The 18,781-nt window shown below is 41.3% G+C and overlaps 1 protein-coding gene across 10 annotated transcripts in view; it reads left to right on the forward strand.

Annotated features, from left to right (window-relative positions):
* TRPM3 (transient receptor potential cation channel subfamily M member 3) overlaps window positions 1-17,120 on the forward strand; it is a 529,331-nt gene extending 512,211 nt beyond the window's left edge. For 6 of the 10 annotated variants that reach the window (XM_020289309.2, XM_020289312.2, XM_020289318.2 and 3 more), the window contains one exon: window positions 8,038-17,120. In XM_020289309.2, coding sequence (XP_020144898.2) covers window positions 8,038-9,490 — 1,453 coding nt within the window. In that variant the 3' untranslated portion in view covers window positions 9,491-17,120. The remainder of the gene's footprint in view (window positions 1-8,037) is intronic. The other 4 variants (XM_076008638.1, XM_020289323.2, XM_020289324.2 and 1 more) reach the window with 1 other exon arrangement.
* The last annotated feature ends 1,661 nt before the right edge of the window (window positions 17,121-18,781 follow it).

Raw genomic sequence — 18,781 nt, forward strand, 5'->3', positions numbered from 1 at the left:
GCATCTTAAATTTGGAAAAGGTTCTAGAGGTCATTGAGTACAGATTGTTTGTACCCAAAGCAGTTGTTTCCTCTGCACACCTGACCAATGGTGACTTAAGAATATGTCCTGAGCAACTGGTATGAACAGGGCCTGGGTTAGGAGGAGGGGATAGGCTCTGCTTTGAAAGAATGCACCATCTACCTACCCAGCTTCAGTTTGAGCACCTCCTAGAAAAGAGGAGAAAACTGCCTAGGATACCAGTCTTAGGAATGAATACAAAAAAACACTAAATTATTTTCTGAGAAAATACTTCACATATGAGAAGATCACCATCATCTCTCCCACTGTGCTGTGTCTTTTCCAAACCAAATATCCCAAGATCCTTTAACTGCTTAACGTGCTTTCCAGCAGATTGTCCACTACCCTGCTCACTTTCTCAGGATGCACTTTAAATTGTCAGCATCACCCTTCGAATGTGGTGCCTACATTAAACTCAATTCACTGTGTTGTAATTAGAGCCTACATTTAATTCCTTTATTCATTCATTTTCTTTTTTGAGCACTACTATGTACCAGGCTAGTATGTGTACAGAAGGACAAGTGGTCCCTTCCATAGTATAAGGGAAAGAACACAGTATAATGGAAAATATAATGTGTATAACACAGTACAATGAAATTTTAATACTAATTCTGCAGTAACTAGCTGCATGACCTCAAGCAACTTACTTAACTACTCTACACCTGGGTCCCCATCTGTGAAATGGAGTATTAACACCTAACTGTAGATTATTAAAAGTTATTGAGCTATATACATGAGATATTATGCTTTTGATAAATTATGGTTATTGGATCTACACATTTTATGTGCCCTAAGATGGCATTACAATTCTTAGCAACCAAGTCAAGTCTTCGGTTCAGAGTGAGCTTGCAATGAACAAAAACCAGGGCTTTTTCACACGAGCTGATTCGAATGCTTTCAAACCTCTTCTTGTGAAAGAATTTGTTTTAACCTAAAATCAGGACTTAACATTCATTGCTATGAAATTTTTCTTAAATTTTTTCCCCCTTCAGCTCATTGTTTCCACACCTCAAGGATTTTGGAATCCTCATTTTTATCATTTAGTGTATTAATTTTTTATCTCATTCATTTTAAGCTATTGTTTGATAGTCATACTCAACTATATCTTTTTTTCTTTTTTAATATTTTTTATTTCAATAGATTTAGGGGGTACAAGTGTTTTTTGTTACTTGGATAAATTGCCCAAAAAAAGTGAAGTCAGGGCTCTTGGTGTAGCCATCACCAGAATAGTGTACATTGTACCCAACAGGTAGATTTTTATGCCTCCCGTCTTCTTAATTTTCAATGTCCATAACACCACTTCATGACCATATATACCCCTTGTTTAGCTCCCACTTGTAGGTGAGAACATGCAGTATTTGCTTTTCCATTTCTGAGATGATTCACTTAGGATAACATTCTCCAGTCCCATCCAAGTTGCTGCAAATGACATTATTTCATTCCTTTTTCTGGCTGAATAGTATTCCATGATGTGTACATATATACCACATTTTCTTTATCCACTCCTCAGATAATGGGCACTTAGGTTAATTCCATATCTTTGCAATTGTGAATTGTGCTGTGATAAACATTTGGGTGCAGATGTTCTTTTTGCAAAATGACTTCTTTTTCTTTGGGTAGATACCTAGTACTGTAATTGCTGAATCCAATAGTAGCCCTACTTTTAGTTCTTTGAGGAATCTCCATACTGTTTTCCATACAGGTTGTACTAAATTCTGACCAACAGTGTATAGGAGTTCCCTTTTCACCACATCCACAACAACATCTATTGTTTTTTGACTTTTTAGTGATGGCCATTCTGAGAGGGGTAAGGTGGTATCTCATTGTGGTTTTGATTTACCTTTCTCTGCTGATTAGTGATGTTGAGCATATTTTCATATGCTTTTTGGCCATTTGTCTATCTTCTTTCAAAAAAAAAATCTGTTCATGCCTTTTGCCCACTTTTTGATGCGTTTATTTGTTTTATTTTTGCTGAGTTGTGTGAGTTCTTTATAGATTCTGGATATTACTCCTTTGTCAGATGTATAGTTTGTGGATATTTTCTCCCATTCTGTAGGTTGTCTATTTACTCTGTTGATTATTTCTTTTACTGTGAAGAAATATTTTAGTTTAATAGTCTTATTTATTTATTTTTGTTGTTGCTATATTTGCTTTTGGGGTCATAGTCATAAATTCTTTGCCTAGGCAAATGTCCAGAAGGGTTTTTCCTACGTTTTCTTCTAGAATTCTTATGATTTCAGGTCTTACATTTAAGTCTTTAATCCATCTTGAGTCAGTTTTTGTATATAGTGAGAGATAGGGATCCAGTTTCATTCTTCTGCAATTTTCCCAGCACCATCTATTGAATATCTACTATGTCTTTAACATAGTTCACCAAAATGCTCATGAGCACAGATCATGTGAGCCAAGACAGAGGCCCATTGTACAACTCCAAAATATACCTTTCATGATGACATCAGCCCATTGTTCTGCCACCTCTCCTCTGGTTCATCAGCCAACCAGGTATCACCTCTTTCAGGCAGCCCAGAGTGCCAGTCTCCTTGCTACTTCCACAATACATTTCATCACAAATAATGTACCTCTATGTTAACCTGTCAGTCTAGATTAGGAAAAAAGTGGCAAGATTAATATTGGTTTCATACAGTCTCCTGCTAACTAATCTTATCTTTTTAAAGTACTCAAAAAATATCATCTGTTTAATTACCTACCACTAAGCCATTTTATAATGCTGCCCAGAATTTATGTCAAATTTACACAATTTCTAGAATCCAGGAATTATAAATATCAGAAAGAGCTTTTCCTATCTCCAGTTTTTCTGCCATTTCTTTTTATTTCCCATGAGTTCTTAAGAGTTACCTACATTTTCTGGTGGTCATAGTTGGAACTTCTTTTATGGTTCTTTTAACCTATTGAAAGCAGAATTCGAAGGCTGGTGGCTCGTGGGCAGCATCTGTCCAAAGAGGGCCGTTTTGTGGGATTCACAGTGATTGTTAAAATTAATCCCAAATATGTTTCTGGACTGGGCATGCTCTCTACTGCCACAGAGTGAGCCTCTGCCAGGGCCAGCTGACACCCTGCCTGCTTTACCTGCATTCTTGATCTGCCTGCCCAGAGGCATTTGCTTCTCAGACTCTTAATTAAAGCATCCAGATCATCCTCACCATCACCCACCTGTCAGGCTCCACTTGTCAGGAGAAGTTGCGGTTTGAATTTTCTACAATTTAAGCAAACTAGGATTTAGCATTATTTCTGGTGTCATCTTTTAATCTAACATTCTTTCCCAAGCCAGTGGGCTTTTTGCCCTTTTCATTTCATCTAAATCCAAGAGGTGATAAAACATGACTATTAATAGTATACCTAACTTGTAAGTATTCTTAACAGTGACAGAGAGCAATAACTTAGGATAGAGAAAATTCATAAATAATAATAATTTTAAAAAGCCGTATAAGCCAAAAAATGTGAGCTTCCCCACTTCCCACCATATCTTTCCCCAGAGCTGATCTTTGGTCTCTCCATTGAGTTGAGTTTAAAGTTTTTTTCCCTTTTTCTTCTCAGAGTTAGTGAGAAGGATAATTAACCCAACAGGAACGGCTGGTGACTCTAAAGGACTTAATAATTCACAAATTAGATATCAGCCTGTGGACAAGCAAGAGTCGGCTTTAGCTGTTCTGCATCATTGCCTTCCTTTGAAACCTGGGTGACCTTTTCTCCCAACAAGAGCCCCAGGGTTGAGCCATGCAACACGGGATTGCCCTTCCCTTCATCCTGCAAGCACCCCACTACTAGCACTCAGGGAATGTAGGAAATTTACAGACATGGCCTGCCAACCTTTTTTTTTCTTCTTCTTCTTTCGAATGCTCTTTTCTTCATCTCGCTGGCCAAAGAGTTTAGTTGTAGCTGAGTCTGTCTGTCGCTGGGGTTTTTGCACCAACCTATGGAAGCCCCTTTCTTTGGCCAACTCACAGCTTCCCGGAACCCCATCGTGTTTCTGTTGTGATCGCTTCCTCCTGAGTTTTTTCTGAAACAAGCCACTCGGGGTCTGGAGATGTGAAAGAGAGAAAGTTAAATGGAGAGTTCCTCCCATGGAATGTCTTCCTTTCCACAGTGCCTCTTTTTCTTCCTGAGGCACTTTCGGTATCTATCTCCTTGAGAATTCCTATCCATCCATAAATTCTTATCATCCACATCCCCACGTTGTCTCCTGAGTTATTTGATCAGAGTCAGCTCCCCGTGACTACAATCCTGACCCCAAACTCTCCATCTGCCCCTGAGGCCTGTTATCTACGATGCGTGCCTATTTACACTGAGCTTCTCAGGGACACGTGTTTAAAGATTAAAGGAAGCATCCTTGTATGGGGGAAATGTATGTAAATTTGAATCTAGGACTTTTTATTCTTTTGTAACCCCCTACATCAAATTCCCATCAGTTAGGCCCATGTCTAAAATGATGATACAGTTAGACAGTTAGTTCAACATAACAATTCTGGAAGAAAATGAATAAAATAGTCCATTATTGTCTTAGTCAAGTCTTACCTTCCAATCCATCCCAGAACCCACAGGAGAGTTACAATTTGGTTAAGAATACTTCCTCGGACCTGTTCTAGCAGACTCCCCTCCCCTAGTTCTGTTCCCTGGGGCTGTGCTACTTGGGGCTTCCCCCGACACCTTCTCTCTTTCCCCAGAGAGCCTTTTCCTCCTCTACCTCCCCTGTCTTCTTTCATCTTCCTTGGTCTTCTCAGTCTCTGTGTCCTGTTTATTGCCTAGGAGCAGACAACCAGGTCCTGACTCTTCTTCTTCTTCTTCTTTTTTTTAAGCCACAGGGCCTCATAATGTCACCCAGGCTGGAGTGCAATGGCTATTCACGGGCACAATCATAGCCCAGGACAGCCTCAAACTCCTGGGCTCAAGTGATCCTCCTACCTCACCTTCCCAAGTAGCTGGGACTACAGGCGCTCCCCTGGGGCTGAAGGGGGGTGGCATGTGGGGAGCGAGGCCCCCCCAGCACAGGCCGTGGTGGAGAGCTATTTCACAGCGCTCAGACCTGTGACCACTTGCAAGTATGTCAAAAAAGCAACTATATCTCTGTTGAATACCAAACTTATGTATACTGGGCACCAGAAAGTAAAGAAGAAGGAAGAATAAAGCTATCCCACCTTTTGTTACTCTTCCACCAATAAAAAGCTAGTGAGATCCAGTACCTAAAGTACATTACACAAAAAGTCTTGTGTTACAGAAATGTATGGTCTATCCTCCTCCTCGCTTTCATGAACAGGCATTTTATCCATTTAACAAAGCTCGGCGGTGGCTCACACCTGTAATCCTAGCACTCTGGGAGGCCGAGGCGGGAGTATCACTCAAGGTCAGGAGTTCGAAACCAGCCTGAGCAAGAGCAAGACCGTGTCTCTACTAAAAATAGAAAAAAATTAATTGGCCAACTAATATATATGTATAGAAAACATTAGCCGGGCATGGTGGCACGTGCCTGTAGTCACAGCTACTCGGGAGGCTGAGGCAGGAGGATTGCTTGAGCCTAGGAGTTTGAGGTTGCTGTGAGCTAGGCTGACACCACGGCACTCTAGCTAGGGCAACAGAGTGAGGCTCTGTCTCAAAAAAAAAAAAAAAAAACAGAAAAAGCTCACTGCATTGCAAAAATGAAATTGCAGTTCCTGCAAAATCAAACTCCATAGACTAAATGGTAAAAGGTAATTGCAAATCTCTAAGAGACACAAACTTGTTATTGTAAATAATTTGTTTCTTGGGCTGTGCTTATATGATAAAACGAAGTGAAAGAGGAAGAAGTTGTATTTTCCTCCTGAATTAGCTGAGCAAATGGCATTGGGTTTGCCAGATACAGAATAGCTCAATGTTCAAGTCTTTTAGGAATACACTGGGGCATGGTTGGCAGTGTGGGCTGGGCTCCTGACAGGCACTGGGTTTGTCATGGGATAGCCAGAGGGAGCAAAAGAGAAAATGTCTCAGATGCAGGGCTCTTGAGACCAGTCTAGGGACATAGGCTGAGTCAGGGGAAGCTGGAGGATGGAGCAGGTGGGAGGTTGCCAAGAGAGGCAGAAATGTGCCCCAAAGCAGGGAAATCACACCCCATGCCCCGGTGAGATTTTTTTAAAAAGCCTACAGAAGGCTGGGCGTGGTGGCTCACGCCTATAATCCTAGCACACTTGGAAGCCAGGGCAGGTGGATCGCTAGCCTCGGTCAGGAGTTCAAAACCGGCCTGAGCAAGAGCGAGACCCCATCTCTACTAAAAATAGAAAGAAATTCATTGGCCAACTAAAAATATATAGAAAAAATTAGCCGGGCATGATGGCACATACCTGTAGTCCCAGCTACTCGGGAGGCCAAGGCAGGAGGATTGCTTGAGCCCAGCCAGGAGTTTGAGGTTGCTGTGAGCTAGGCTGACGCCACAGCACTCACTCTAGCCTGGGCAACAAAGTGAGACTCTGTCTCAAAAAAAAAAAAAAAAGCCTACAGGTTCCTAAGAGAGGAACTCCACAGCCTCTTACACTATACCTCCTTCTGGCACAGAAGCGTATATACTCCTCCCTAACAGAGGTGTTCCTGTCACACCAGCACCATCACTGCAGGCTCGAGGACACCTGCTCTAATTCCCTCATTCCTTGTACAGCATATTCTGTAGCCGGGGTCTACCAGCCTCACGTGCATTTTTAGGGTCAGCAGTCAAGTGATTTACTTTGCATATTGGGAGGATTGGAAAAAAAAAATCTTTATTCCTCCCCATAAAAGTTGTGACTGGGTCTCCTTTAGAGTAGCCAAAAGAATTACCTTTGGGCATTTAAAAGTGAAAGTTTGAGCTCAACCTGTGACTTGGCTTTGGTTTGCCCTTTTCCAGTGATTAATAATTTGAGCAGGTAAAATATAAGGTACAGTTTTATTTTTAATAGGTGGCCTCCATCTTTGTCAATAAGTGGCCAGGCAGACTGGGTGACAACTGAAATCAAGTTCATAACTGTCACTGACTCAGTGAACATTTACTGACACCTGGCAGGTGTTGCGCTGGCAGCTCGGAGATGGGAACAGAAATATGAGAGGGACCACGCCCAGTGGGGAGGGTGGAGACATCTAGAAGTAACTGTAATATAGGCATCCGTGATCAGCTACCCTGAGAAGGAGGGACAGAGAGAGGAGTAGGATGGTTTACTTACTGACAGATACCCCAGAGTTTACCACAAATTACTTTATGTAATCTTGGTTACATTTCTTGATTTTTGCTGTCCCTTTATTAATGAAAGGATTGGGTTAAATTAGATCAACCTTGAATGCCTCAGTCATAGGGCCATCTTAATTCCTTTGGAGACACTAAATTCTCAAAAGGTGATCATGAATAACAACAAAGATCATTGTGTCAATGCAAAATAAAAATAATTTCCATCCATGGAATATAAAACTTACATGTATGCTGCAATAAAAATAGCTACATTCTAGAAGTCTATTGCAAAACTGATGCGTAAAACCTTCAAAATGCAACATTCTCCTTTTGTGGGTGACCCTGATAAACCAACACCTGAATACTTGCTAAGGTCATTAAATCCTGCCCAGAGTCACAACCAGGCCACAGGAGTGGGACAGGGGTGGGACTTGGCCCCACGCCACTGCAGTAAGAACTGCTCCATTGTGGGGCTCAGTTACGAGCATTGAGCATTACATTTCATTGAGGGAAAGGGAGATTGGCAGCTAAAAACCACTGGGACAGGCAATCTCTAAAGCCTCTCCCAGCTCAAAAAGATTTGGATTCTGTGATTCTCAGTGACTGTGTCAGTGCCATTCCCTCCCCGCCTAGCCCCTTGATGACCTCTGACCCCTCGGTTTCCCTGTGGGAGGACAGCATTGAAGGCTTCAAGCCCAGGCATGGCTCTGATCCCCCCTCTATACCTGATTCTTGCTCTCTAAACCCTGGCAGAGGACCCGGGCCCACGTGACTCTCCTTCTCTCTTCCTCGCACAGGGTGGAGAACATGTCCATGCGGCTGGAGGAAGTCAACGAGAGAGAGCACTCCATGAAGGCTTCACTCCAGACGGTGGACATCCGGCTGGCGCAGCTAGAGGACCTCATCGGGCGCATGGCCACGGCCCTAGAGCGCCTGACAGGTCTGGAGCGGGCCGAGTCCAACAAGATCCGCTCGAGGACCTCCTCAGACTGCACAGATGCAGCCTACATCGTCCGCCAGAGCAGCTTCAACAGCCAGGAGGGGAACACCTTCAAGCTCCAAGAGAGTATAGACCCTGCAGGTGAGGAGACCATGTCCCCAACTTCTCCAACCTTAATGCCCCGTATGCGAAGCCATTCTTTCTATTCGGTCAATGTGAAAGACAAAGGTGGTATAGAAAAGTTGGAAAGTATTTTTAAAGAAAGGTCCCTGAGCCTACACCGGGCTACTAGTTCCCACTCTGTAGCAAAAGAATCCAAAGCTCCTGCAGCCCCTGCAAACACCTTGGCCATTGTTCCTGATTCCAGAAGACCATCGTCGTGTATCGACATCTACGTCTCTGCCATGGATGAGCTCCACTGTGATATAGACCCTCTGGACAACTCCATGAACATCCTTGGGCTGGGTGAACCAAGCTTCTCAGCTCCAGTACCTTCCACAGCCCCTTCAAGCAGCGCCTATGCAACTCTTGCACCCACAGACAGACCTCCAAGCCGGAGCATTGACTTCGAGGACGTCACCACTATGGACACTAGGTCTTTTTCTTCAGACTATACCCACCTCCCCGAGTGCCAAAACCCCTGGGACTCAGACCCTCCAACGTACCACACCATTGAGCGTTCCAAAAGCAGCCGCTACCTGGCCACCACGCCCTTTCTTCTGGAAGAGGCCCCCATCGTGAAATCCCACAGCTTTATGTTTTCTCCTTCGAGGAGCTATTACGCCAACTTCGGGGTGCCTATGAAAACGGCAGAATACACAAGTATTACGGACTGTATTGACACAAGGTGTGTCAACGCCCCTCAAGCTATTGCAGACAGAGCCATTTTCCCTGGAGGTCTTGGGGACAAAGCGGAGGACTTATCTTGCTGCCATCCTGAGCGAGAAGCGGAACTGAGTCACCCCGGCTCTGACAGCGAGGAGAACGAGGCCAGAGGCCGGAGAGCCACCGTCGCACTCTCCTCCCAAGAGGGTGATAACTCAGACAGAACCCTGTCCAACAACATCACGGTTCCCAAGATAGAGCGCGCCAACAGCTACTCGGCAGAGGAGCCAAGCGCGCCATATGCACACACCAGGAAGAGCTTTTCCATCAGTGACAAACTCGACAGGCAGCGGAACACGGCAAGCCTGCGCAATCCTTTCCAGAGGAGTAAGCCCTCCAAGCCGGAGGGCCGAGGGGACAGCCTGTCCATGAGGAGACTGTCCAGAATGTCGGCTTTCCAAAGCTTTGAAAGCAAGCACAACTAAACCTTCCTTAACGTCTGTTGCAGGAGGCTCAAGAATCCAGCCCTAAAATTCTCCCCCACTCCACCTTTTCCCCCTTTCCTTTAATCCTATCTGCTTTATTCCTAGCTGAGCAAAAACGAGCAATGCTTTGGGAGGTGTTAACTCAAAGGTGACTTCTGGGCCACAGATCAAGAAAGCATTTGATCTGACCCAGTGCCAAAAACAGGGGATTTAAGGCATGTTCACACTTGCTGGGTAGGGAGGGGGAACGAGGGGAAGAAGAAGGGTTAGAGCTGAAAGAGTGTCACCAGTCCCTGCAAAAAGCCATGAGAGCTGGGGAACCAAGGGGCTTCAAGAACTCTCCATGCCAGGAGGCATCTGTTGATTTCTGACCATTATCAAGAGTCTTAGAATGCAGGGCTAAATTGCAAAATAAAATAAAATGGCCAGCATACAAAATGAGATATTCTAAACTTCCATTCTGTTTTCTTTTCACATTGGCTCATCACTGGTGACTGATGAAGAGCATCCTTTTTATTCAGTATAAGCCGGCAGCAAGCAGTTCTACCTAACGTCCCACATCCTTCTCATGCCAACACCTCTGTAATTGATCATTATAAAGAAAAAACAAGGTAACAGTCATAGTTCACCTGTCTCTTATCTATTCACTTCTGGTGCCACAACTGTTTATCTTTTTGGAAGAAAATAAGGGAACAGAAATGCCTTTTTTTGTATTGCAATCAGAATGAAAGAAGAGTTGATGTTAAAAACAAAAGTCAAGTGATTTATTATGTACGGAGCAAATATAGTCGAGCAAGCTCAGGATGAATGTAATTAAATAATTTTCTATTTTTTAATTTATTTCATACCGTACCTGTCATCAATGAATTCACTCCCTGAATATGTAATATTGAACTTCCGGGAAAAAAAAAAAAACAGTGAGCAGAACTAACCTAAAATTGCCACGTGGGATAGTGTTATAGTCTCACCATTCATATCATGTGTTATGCCGCTGTCTAGCCTTCCTCATTTGCATGAGTCCACCGTGTCCTCTGAACACCTCCAAGATGTAACTGCCAATTTTCACACTACCCATCACATGACCATTTTGTATATGAATATATGGTATATATGTGGATATTTTCATACCTAGAGTTTTGCCATCTAATCTGAGCTCAGCATAAATTTAATTGGAGTTTTTCAAGGGCTGGTATCTTTTCTATGGAAATGTTCCAAAGTACTTTTTAAGGAAGTTTCAAAGCTATAAATAACCTTAGAATTGACTGGAAGTTTGGTATCCACCCAAAGCCATCAGTTGCAGGCATACCATGAATATTTTTCTTATAGACAGAGCTATTAAAAAAGATATGGTAAACCAAAATAGAAAGCAAATAAACCATATAGAGAGTTCTATACTATAAGCCGCCTATAGACATATATATGCATTTACACAGAGACACATGTTTATATATAATATATGAACAGACATATAGAGCTTTCTTAAGAGGCTTGGACTTTTCTATCACCTTGAAGTATAACCAAGATTTTTTAATATCCAAGAAGTTCCTTTGAAAGAGTTCATTAAACTATTAGACCAAACGTTGAAATTATAATTTTGAAAAAATTCCTATAACCTTAAATTTTCCTCGTACCAAATTAGAGTTGTCCAAACAACTCACACTACCTGCCCTCTGCCACATTTTGTCTGAAATCAGGACAACCCATTTATTCTGGGTTTTCCCACGTAAAGCTTTTACACCAAGTACAAATCTGAATAGACATGCAATTCTATACCAGTTAGTATTATAGACTCTGGAATATAGACATGGGTTTCTAGATCAGAATCTGGATTTGAAGTAAGGTAAAGAAATCTTGACTCTAAATCAAATTCCTGCTTGGATCACTGAAGATTAAAAGAAAATAAAGCCTTTAAGGAAAATTACATAATATTCCTGACCCAAGATACTACCTGGTTCTTTTATTTAGTTATAGTTGAAAACATCAATTTTTATTTCATTTTGTGAGATCAAGTAGATATAGGGACAACACCTCTAGCCTTTAAATATAAAAACAAGAGCAAACAAATGAACAATAAAAAAAACCTTAACAAGTTTTCAGGTATAGAAAAGGTGATGGTGATGAGGTTACATATGTAAAGAATTAAGCAATTCCTTTTTCACTCCTTGGTATTTAGGTGAATTGGTAATAAAACTTCAGACCCCCTCATTTATAATTGTTCTAAAAACGTTTAAGATTTCATTGGACCCCACACTGGCTGTTTTCCTCTCGGTGCACACACATCGATCTAAGAATAAATCATTTGTCCTTAAACTTCCCTGATCATGAACCCCTGTGAGGATCTGATGAAAACTCCAGGCCCTCTCCCTAGGGGGAAAAAAATGTACATACACACGAAGTTGCAATATAACTTTAAAGGGTTCATGAGCCCGTGGCTCCATATTGATTGATAAAGAGGGAAAAGAACCATGTTTGTTAATAATCAATACGATTGTAATAGGCACTTTACATTTTGAGACCATTTCTCTGTGATTCTCAGGAAGGTCAAGTCTCAGCACCAGAGTTTGAACCAAGATTTCGTCATTTTCGTTTCTTAGATTAGGTGTTGCTAGTTCCATGTACATACATCCTAACGTTTTGATGATTTTAATAGCAAGCACACTCACAAAGCCTAAGGCTCTCTGAGAGAGCCTATAGAGGGATCCAGGAAGGAGGTGAAACCATTATTCTTTGACATCAAGCACCTCCAGGGCCTCATTCTGGACCAGATCGGAAGTGAGAAAAGAAATTACCAACACGAGTGTTTCCATTCGTCGTGATTTTGGAGAGAAAGGAACAGGACCCGAGAAACTAAATACGTATCAGTCCTGATCTTGTGATCACCTGGTTCTCTTTTCGTGCGTGCAGACTAAGCTCTGACGTCTTTTGTGATGTGTGTGAAACATATAGCCAAATTAGACACAAACTGTGTAACGTCCATGAGCCATTTCTTTCCTGTGTACATACATGCGTGTTATTTTTCAACCCATTTCTTTCCATTTCCGGGCTGTCTGCGCACTGATGTGGCATTGATTCTGTGGCCTTGTTCAGTCAGCTCATGCCCAGCCCATTGATCCCACCACGTCCCTGACGGACGGGATGTTAATTACCTGTCTCTGTGAATTAAGCAGCTCATGATCTGCAAGTTATTGAGGACTGTAAATAAAGTCATAGAGAGTCAAGGAACTAATAGCTTCGGTTTAATCATCTGCTTCAAAGGTGCCATTTTTATATACTACCATATGTAATGATTTGTTCTAAATTGCTTGTTCCTTTTGAAAAAAATTAAGGATGTTTTATGAAAATGACCATGGCGGTCTCCTGATTAACTAATACTTTATATTTATAGTTAGAGAGACTCCCTCCTTGCTAGATTTGAACGAGGAGCTGGAAAGCTTGGGGACAATTGTCATGGCTAGTTTGTGTTATTTCTGCAAGCCAAAAGGTGTATTAGCAGTCAGAATGCAGCACTTTACAGAACTGGATTTTTTCTAAAGTCTAAGCTTCCAGGTCTAGTATATTATTTAGCACTTTGAAAGTTCCCCTTTTAAAATATATATATAAGAATAATCAAATGGGAAAAATGTACTTGTAAAAACACAAAATGTGTTTCTTCTGAATGTTTCAAATGTATTCTAAAATATGGTTTCTATAGGTAATATTATGGTAGATAACTGGATAGTACATTTTTTTTTTTACTTTCTGAGGCTGTACAGTCTAATCTTCCTGAATGTTTGGGCTGTTTAATTTCTTTAAAGATAATCAATATTATCCAGTCATCCATCATGCTATATCTATAGGCTATGCCATTCCATATGTTGGGCAATGCTGTATTATAAAACACATGTAAACATATATGTAACCCGTGTTTAACCCAGCATAGTTGTAGCATGTGGTTGTATTAATGAACGTTACAGGACAGCTTTATAATCGTTTATAAATCTGTAACATTCAATAAAGAAGCACATGTTGCAAGGATTAATTATGTTCCCAATTCCACGTTATTGAGCATCCTTGTGAAATGGGCATTTTTGTTCCTGATCTGCTTATGCTTTTCACATTCCTGTAGACCACTGTAAAATATTTGTATAAGCTGATGTATATCCCCCAATGAGTCCCGCGAGCTGTGGTAGGCAAGTTGTGATTTAGTGAAAGATGAAACTGGCATGTTATGCAAAAGACTATATGACAAATGAACTTAAAATAATATTTTAAACTCCAATGGAATTAGCTGTTTGTTTACATCTGCCGACCTAATGTGGAAGCAGTGTACAGTATTTTATAAATATGTTCATTCAGTAACACTATGTCGTTTCTAGATTAAGTGATGCTAGTGTGTAGGTGGTTATATACTTGGCCTAGATATTGCATTATATAATAACTCACTATCCTTTAACAATAACGATGTGACTGAAATGAAGTAATCCCTCTCCAAACCCAGGCTTAATTTTGTGTCAACAAAATGCATGCACTGCTTTATGCATTTCTTTTGACTTTTCTAAGGCACTTAATACTTTACTATTGCCTGCTGTGACGCTTAAACCAGTTAGGAACTCACTCAAAAGGTTGGGCTTCTTATACTGGGGATTATGTTCAAGTTTTTTTAAATTAAAAACAAAAAAATAACCAAGGGTTTTTTTAAATCTTTCTTTTTTAAGCTCTGAACAAACAATATGAAATGAAGTATTAACCGAAGTTTGTATAGCTGTGGGACCCAGAGGTGGCGAGCCAGCACCGCTTGGGTTTGCCAAGGTCTAGGTGTGGTGCATCTGTGATATATGCAAGACACATTTCTGATTACTTAGGGCTACTGGGTGCAAATTGCTAAACCAGAGATGAGAGTGCGAAGTCCATTGGTGAGAGTGCAGAAGTGCACGTGTCACTGTGAATGAGTGGTCCAATGATACAACAGGACACCTCCCTGCTTGTCTTGTGGCTTTCTCACCTTGGGGGTGAGCCTGGCCCAGCGGTGGGAGGCGGGTGATTGGGTGTCTAATTGAGCACAGCGTGACTCTGTAGAGTTTAGTCTTTAAAGAAATCACCATTTCATCATTAGAAGCCATTCAACATCTAGAAAAGAGAAGAGCCGATTTGCAGTCTTGTAAATTACTGCTCCTGAAATGAGGAGAGAAAACTTTTCTCTCATCCTGCACTAACCTAAGCTTTCTCTTCTTCGTACAAGTCAAACATTCTGCTTCTCAGATTGGAGTCAACCAGAGGAAGAGTTGGTTCTGACTTGAGAAAAACAAGATTTTTTTTTTCTTTTCTTTAATTCATTTCAGAAGGTAGTGGTGTTACCTTTTCTCTCATGATTTCCTTGCACTTATCACTGCTAATGAAAACAAGATGTGACCTTTTCTGTGTGTCATCTGAGAGAGGATTTCAGTGACCAGATAATCTAGATGGCAGTAAGAGTAAGGTGAATTTTCCCTTCCCCAATTTACCTGGTCTACCAGCCACCTTAATTAAACCTGCAGGCCATTGCGCGTTTGCACAATGTTGTATGCTGGAAAGTGAAAAGACACGTGTGTGGCTAGAATTCCACAGGCTTTCTGGAGAGCGCCAATGCCAATCATGACCCAGGCCCTCCCCTGGAGGAGGCAGGCTGCTCAGGACGAAGGGACACAGAGAAAAAGTCAGCCTCATGCCTGGACCTGTGGCTTTCTTATTTCCTCTACTTTCTTCTTTTCTCTTAGTCCAATAGTAGCTGCTTTTTTTTTGCCAGACCAACAGACCCTTGCTCCCATAATTACCTCAATACTTTGTGGGCCTAGCACAATAAGCTGAAACAGCAGCTACTTGGGAAAAGCCAAAATATTCAGACTTTCTCCCAGCCCCAATCTTCCCACTAACTTACCCTGCTCTTGACTCTATCCCCTGCTCCGAACTTGGCTGGTGTTTGTATCCGCCTCATCCAATCCTTTGCCCATCTGTATCCCGAAAAGAGTCCCTCACATCTTCCCACACATCATCAGAACCAGCCATCTGCACCTAGATTGAGGAGCTGCAAACTCAAATACATGGAGGGGCCGGATCCAGAACACAAAATGTGTGAATTGGACCAGAGAAAGCCAACAGAAGAAGTAGGGTTTGTAGGGCATGAGAGAATATATGGACCACCACAGAGACATTTAAATTCAGATTTCCAAACACCGTGCTAGCCAAACAAACGTGCTGCCAGCACTAGTCAGTCCCCAAGGCCACAGTTTGGGACCTCTGACTTTGAGCCAGCCAGGATCAGATTCTTGATGGCGACTTAGTGTACTCACAAAATACACTGAGAACTGGGGGAGGAAAGGAACTCACCCTATTCGGGGTTACTCTTGTTCTTCTGAGTGATATCTGCATGTTATATTTGTTAGCACATCATTCCAGACCCAAACGCAGGATCTTTGTGAGGGAGTTTCAAAAGAGTGCCATAGCATGGTATGAAGACTTACCTGCTACCCGTCACTACAGCATCTGACCTGAGTTTATATTGCTGCTACCGCTGTGCAAAACAGTATACCTGCAGTATACTGTACTCATAGCCGGTTCATAATATAGGACTTAGACTCTCATTTGTAAACATTCTAACTATAGTTTATAATGGGGGAAATTATTCACATAGCCTTTTTAAATGAATTCCTACAAATACAATGATTTTGAAATTGGGTTTGCTAACTCTATATACATCTTTTCCTTCTTTGTGTATGGATAGACAGCGGTTTGCATATCTATCAACACTATAAATATATATAAATCCTTAGAGGAATTGTTCTTTTTTAAAGGTCTATTATTGGATTCACAATGCACTTTGAGCTTGTTTGTTTAGATAGATAATTCAAAGCAGAAGTTGGCAGATACCATGGGAAAACTTTCTGAAATTTCTGTAACAAATGTTTTGCAATAAAAAAAAAAAACTCAGTAGTTTAAAACATGACTTGGACTTCCTTGTGCATTTCTTTGCTGCCATCCCATCTCCACCACCCATGCTGAGAACATTTGGTGTACATAGAGATAACTACCTAGGGATCCAAAATTACCTGTTTTGGTAGAGCAGAGGTTACAAACTGGCAGCCTATGGGCCATATCTAGCCAGCAGAGAAGGAGTATTATTGGCCAGCACACAAAAAATTTTTTTTAATTTGAAACATTTAAAAATTGGTAGATTTCACATCTAATTCCAGATTCCTGGCCTCTTTTAAACAACCTAAAGATCTGGTTATATGAGACCTGTAATTTCCACATGACAATAATCCACTGAATCACAACCTCTCGAGTACCCACTTAGAAGGAGCAAGCATTCTGCAATACACCACAGTCCTCGCCACTCCCTGCTGTCTCTTATATCTGGTTCCCTTCACCCATTAACATTACCCGAAAGGCCCCTATATGCACGGGGTGGGGGACAAAATTCAACCTGTAACAATAGGTGAATATATGAGCAGGGGTGTAGTGGTCTTTTATCATTGTAATATCTTTCAAGGTAAAGGAATCAGAATTCAAGAATCAGTTGGAAACAATATATGTGTTGATCAATAGGAGAAATAAACAAAATCAGTTGTAACACACCATGAAGCCATTAAAAATAATTTCATGTTGAATGCGATAGAAGTATGGAAATATTATAGTGAAACACATATAACGTGTCTTCATCATATGTTTAATAAAAAAATAATAAATGTAAAAACAAAAAATAATTAAATCTTTGTGTTTTGACATGAAAAGATGTCATTGGTATATTATTAAGTCTTTTTTTTTTTTTTTTTTTTTGAGACAGAATCTCACTCTGTCGCCTGGGCTAGAGTGCTGTGGTGTCAGCCTAGCTCACAGCAACCTCGGACTTCTGGGCTCAAGTGATCCACCTGCCTCAGTCTCCCCAGTAGCTGTGACTACAGGCACGCACCACCACACCCAGCTAATTTTTCCTATTTTTAGTAGAGACAGGGTCTTGCTCTTGCTCAGGTTGATCTCCGATTCTTGGGCTCAAGCAATCCTCCCACCTAGGCCACCCAGAGTGCTAGGATTACAGGTGTAAGCCACCATGCTCAGCCTATCAGATCTTCTTAAAAGGAAATACACACTTTGGGAGGAGAGATGGGGAGGATCACTTGAGGCCAGGAGTTCAAGACCAGTCTGGGCAACATAGCAAGACCCTGTGTCTACAAAAAATATAAATAAAAAAATTATCTGGGCATTGTGGCACACACCTGTAGTCCTAGATAGATACTTGGGAGGCTGAGACAGGAGGATCATTAGAGCTCAGGAGTTGGTGACTGCAGTGAGCCATGATTGCACCACTATACTTCAGACTGGGCAACAGAGCGAGACCTTGTCTCTAAAAAAATAAAAGTAAAAATAAATTTAAAAAAAAGAAAATACAGAGCAGCATATATGGTCTATTTTAGTCCATCCAGGCTGCTATAACAAAATATCTTAGACTGGGTAATTTATAAACATTGCAAATGTATTGCTCACAGTTTTGGAGGCTGAACAGTTCGATCAAGATCAAGACACCAGCAGATTTGGTGTCAGGTAAGGACTCGCCCACTGCTTCATAGATGGCGCCTTGGTGCTATGTCCTCACATGGCAGAAGGGGGAAGGGAACTCCCCTGAGTTTCTTGTATAAGGCCACCAATCCCATCCTAAGGCCTCTGCCCTCCTGACCTAATCACTTCCCAAAGGCACTACTTCTCAACACTATCACATGTGGTATTAGTGCCCAATATATGAATATTGGAGGGACTCCAACATTCAGACAAATAGCATGTTCTAATCCCCATTTTTGCAAAAACTAAACCAGGCATATAGACATGGATGTACTATATGAATAGTAAAAAGACTAAGGGATATCACAAAAGGGAGTAAAAGTTTTGCAATAGAACTTTTTTTTCCAAAAAATTCAAATGCTGTGCAAGACTAACCTAAAGTGACCTAAGTAAAGTTGGTTCAGGTATCCCTAAACATCAACCAGAAAAGTTTTCTTTGCTTTCTTTCTGTTCAGAAACCTGTTGTAGGTATTGTGACAATAATCATAAGCCTTGTAGTGGCAAGGCATCTTCTCCAAGATATGGTAAAACTGGAATAAAAGAAAATAAAAATGGTAGCAATGGTTTAACTATTAATGTCATGGAATTATAATTTTAGGCATAAATATAATCAACGCCTTTTGAACAGCTACTTTGTTCCTCTAGAAGAACTGGAAATTTTATTAAAAAAGCAAGACAGTCATGACTAAAAAGATAATTGCATGTTTTAGTTATTTAATTAGA

Source organism: Microcebus murinus, chromosome 12, assembly GCF_040939455.1.
Source record: "Microcebus murinus isolate Inina chromosome 12, M.murinus_Inina_mat1.0, whole genome shotgun sequence".
Classification (NCBI taxonomy): Eukaryota; Metazoa; Chordata; class Mammalia; order Primates; family Cheirogaleidae; genus Microcebus; species Microcebus murinus.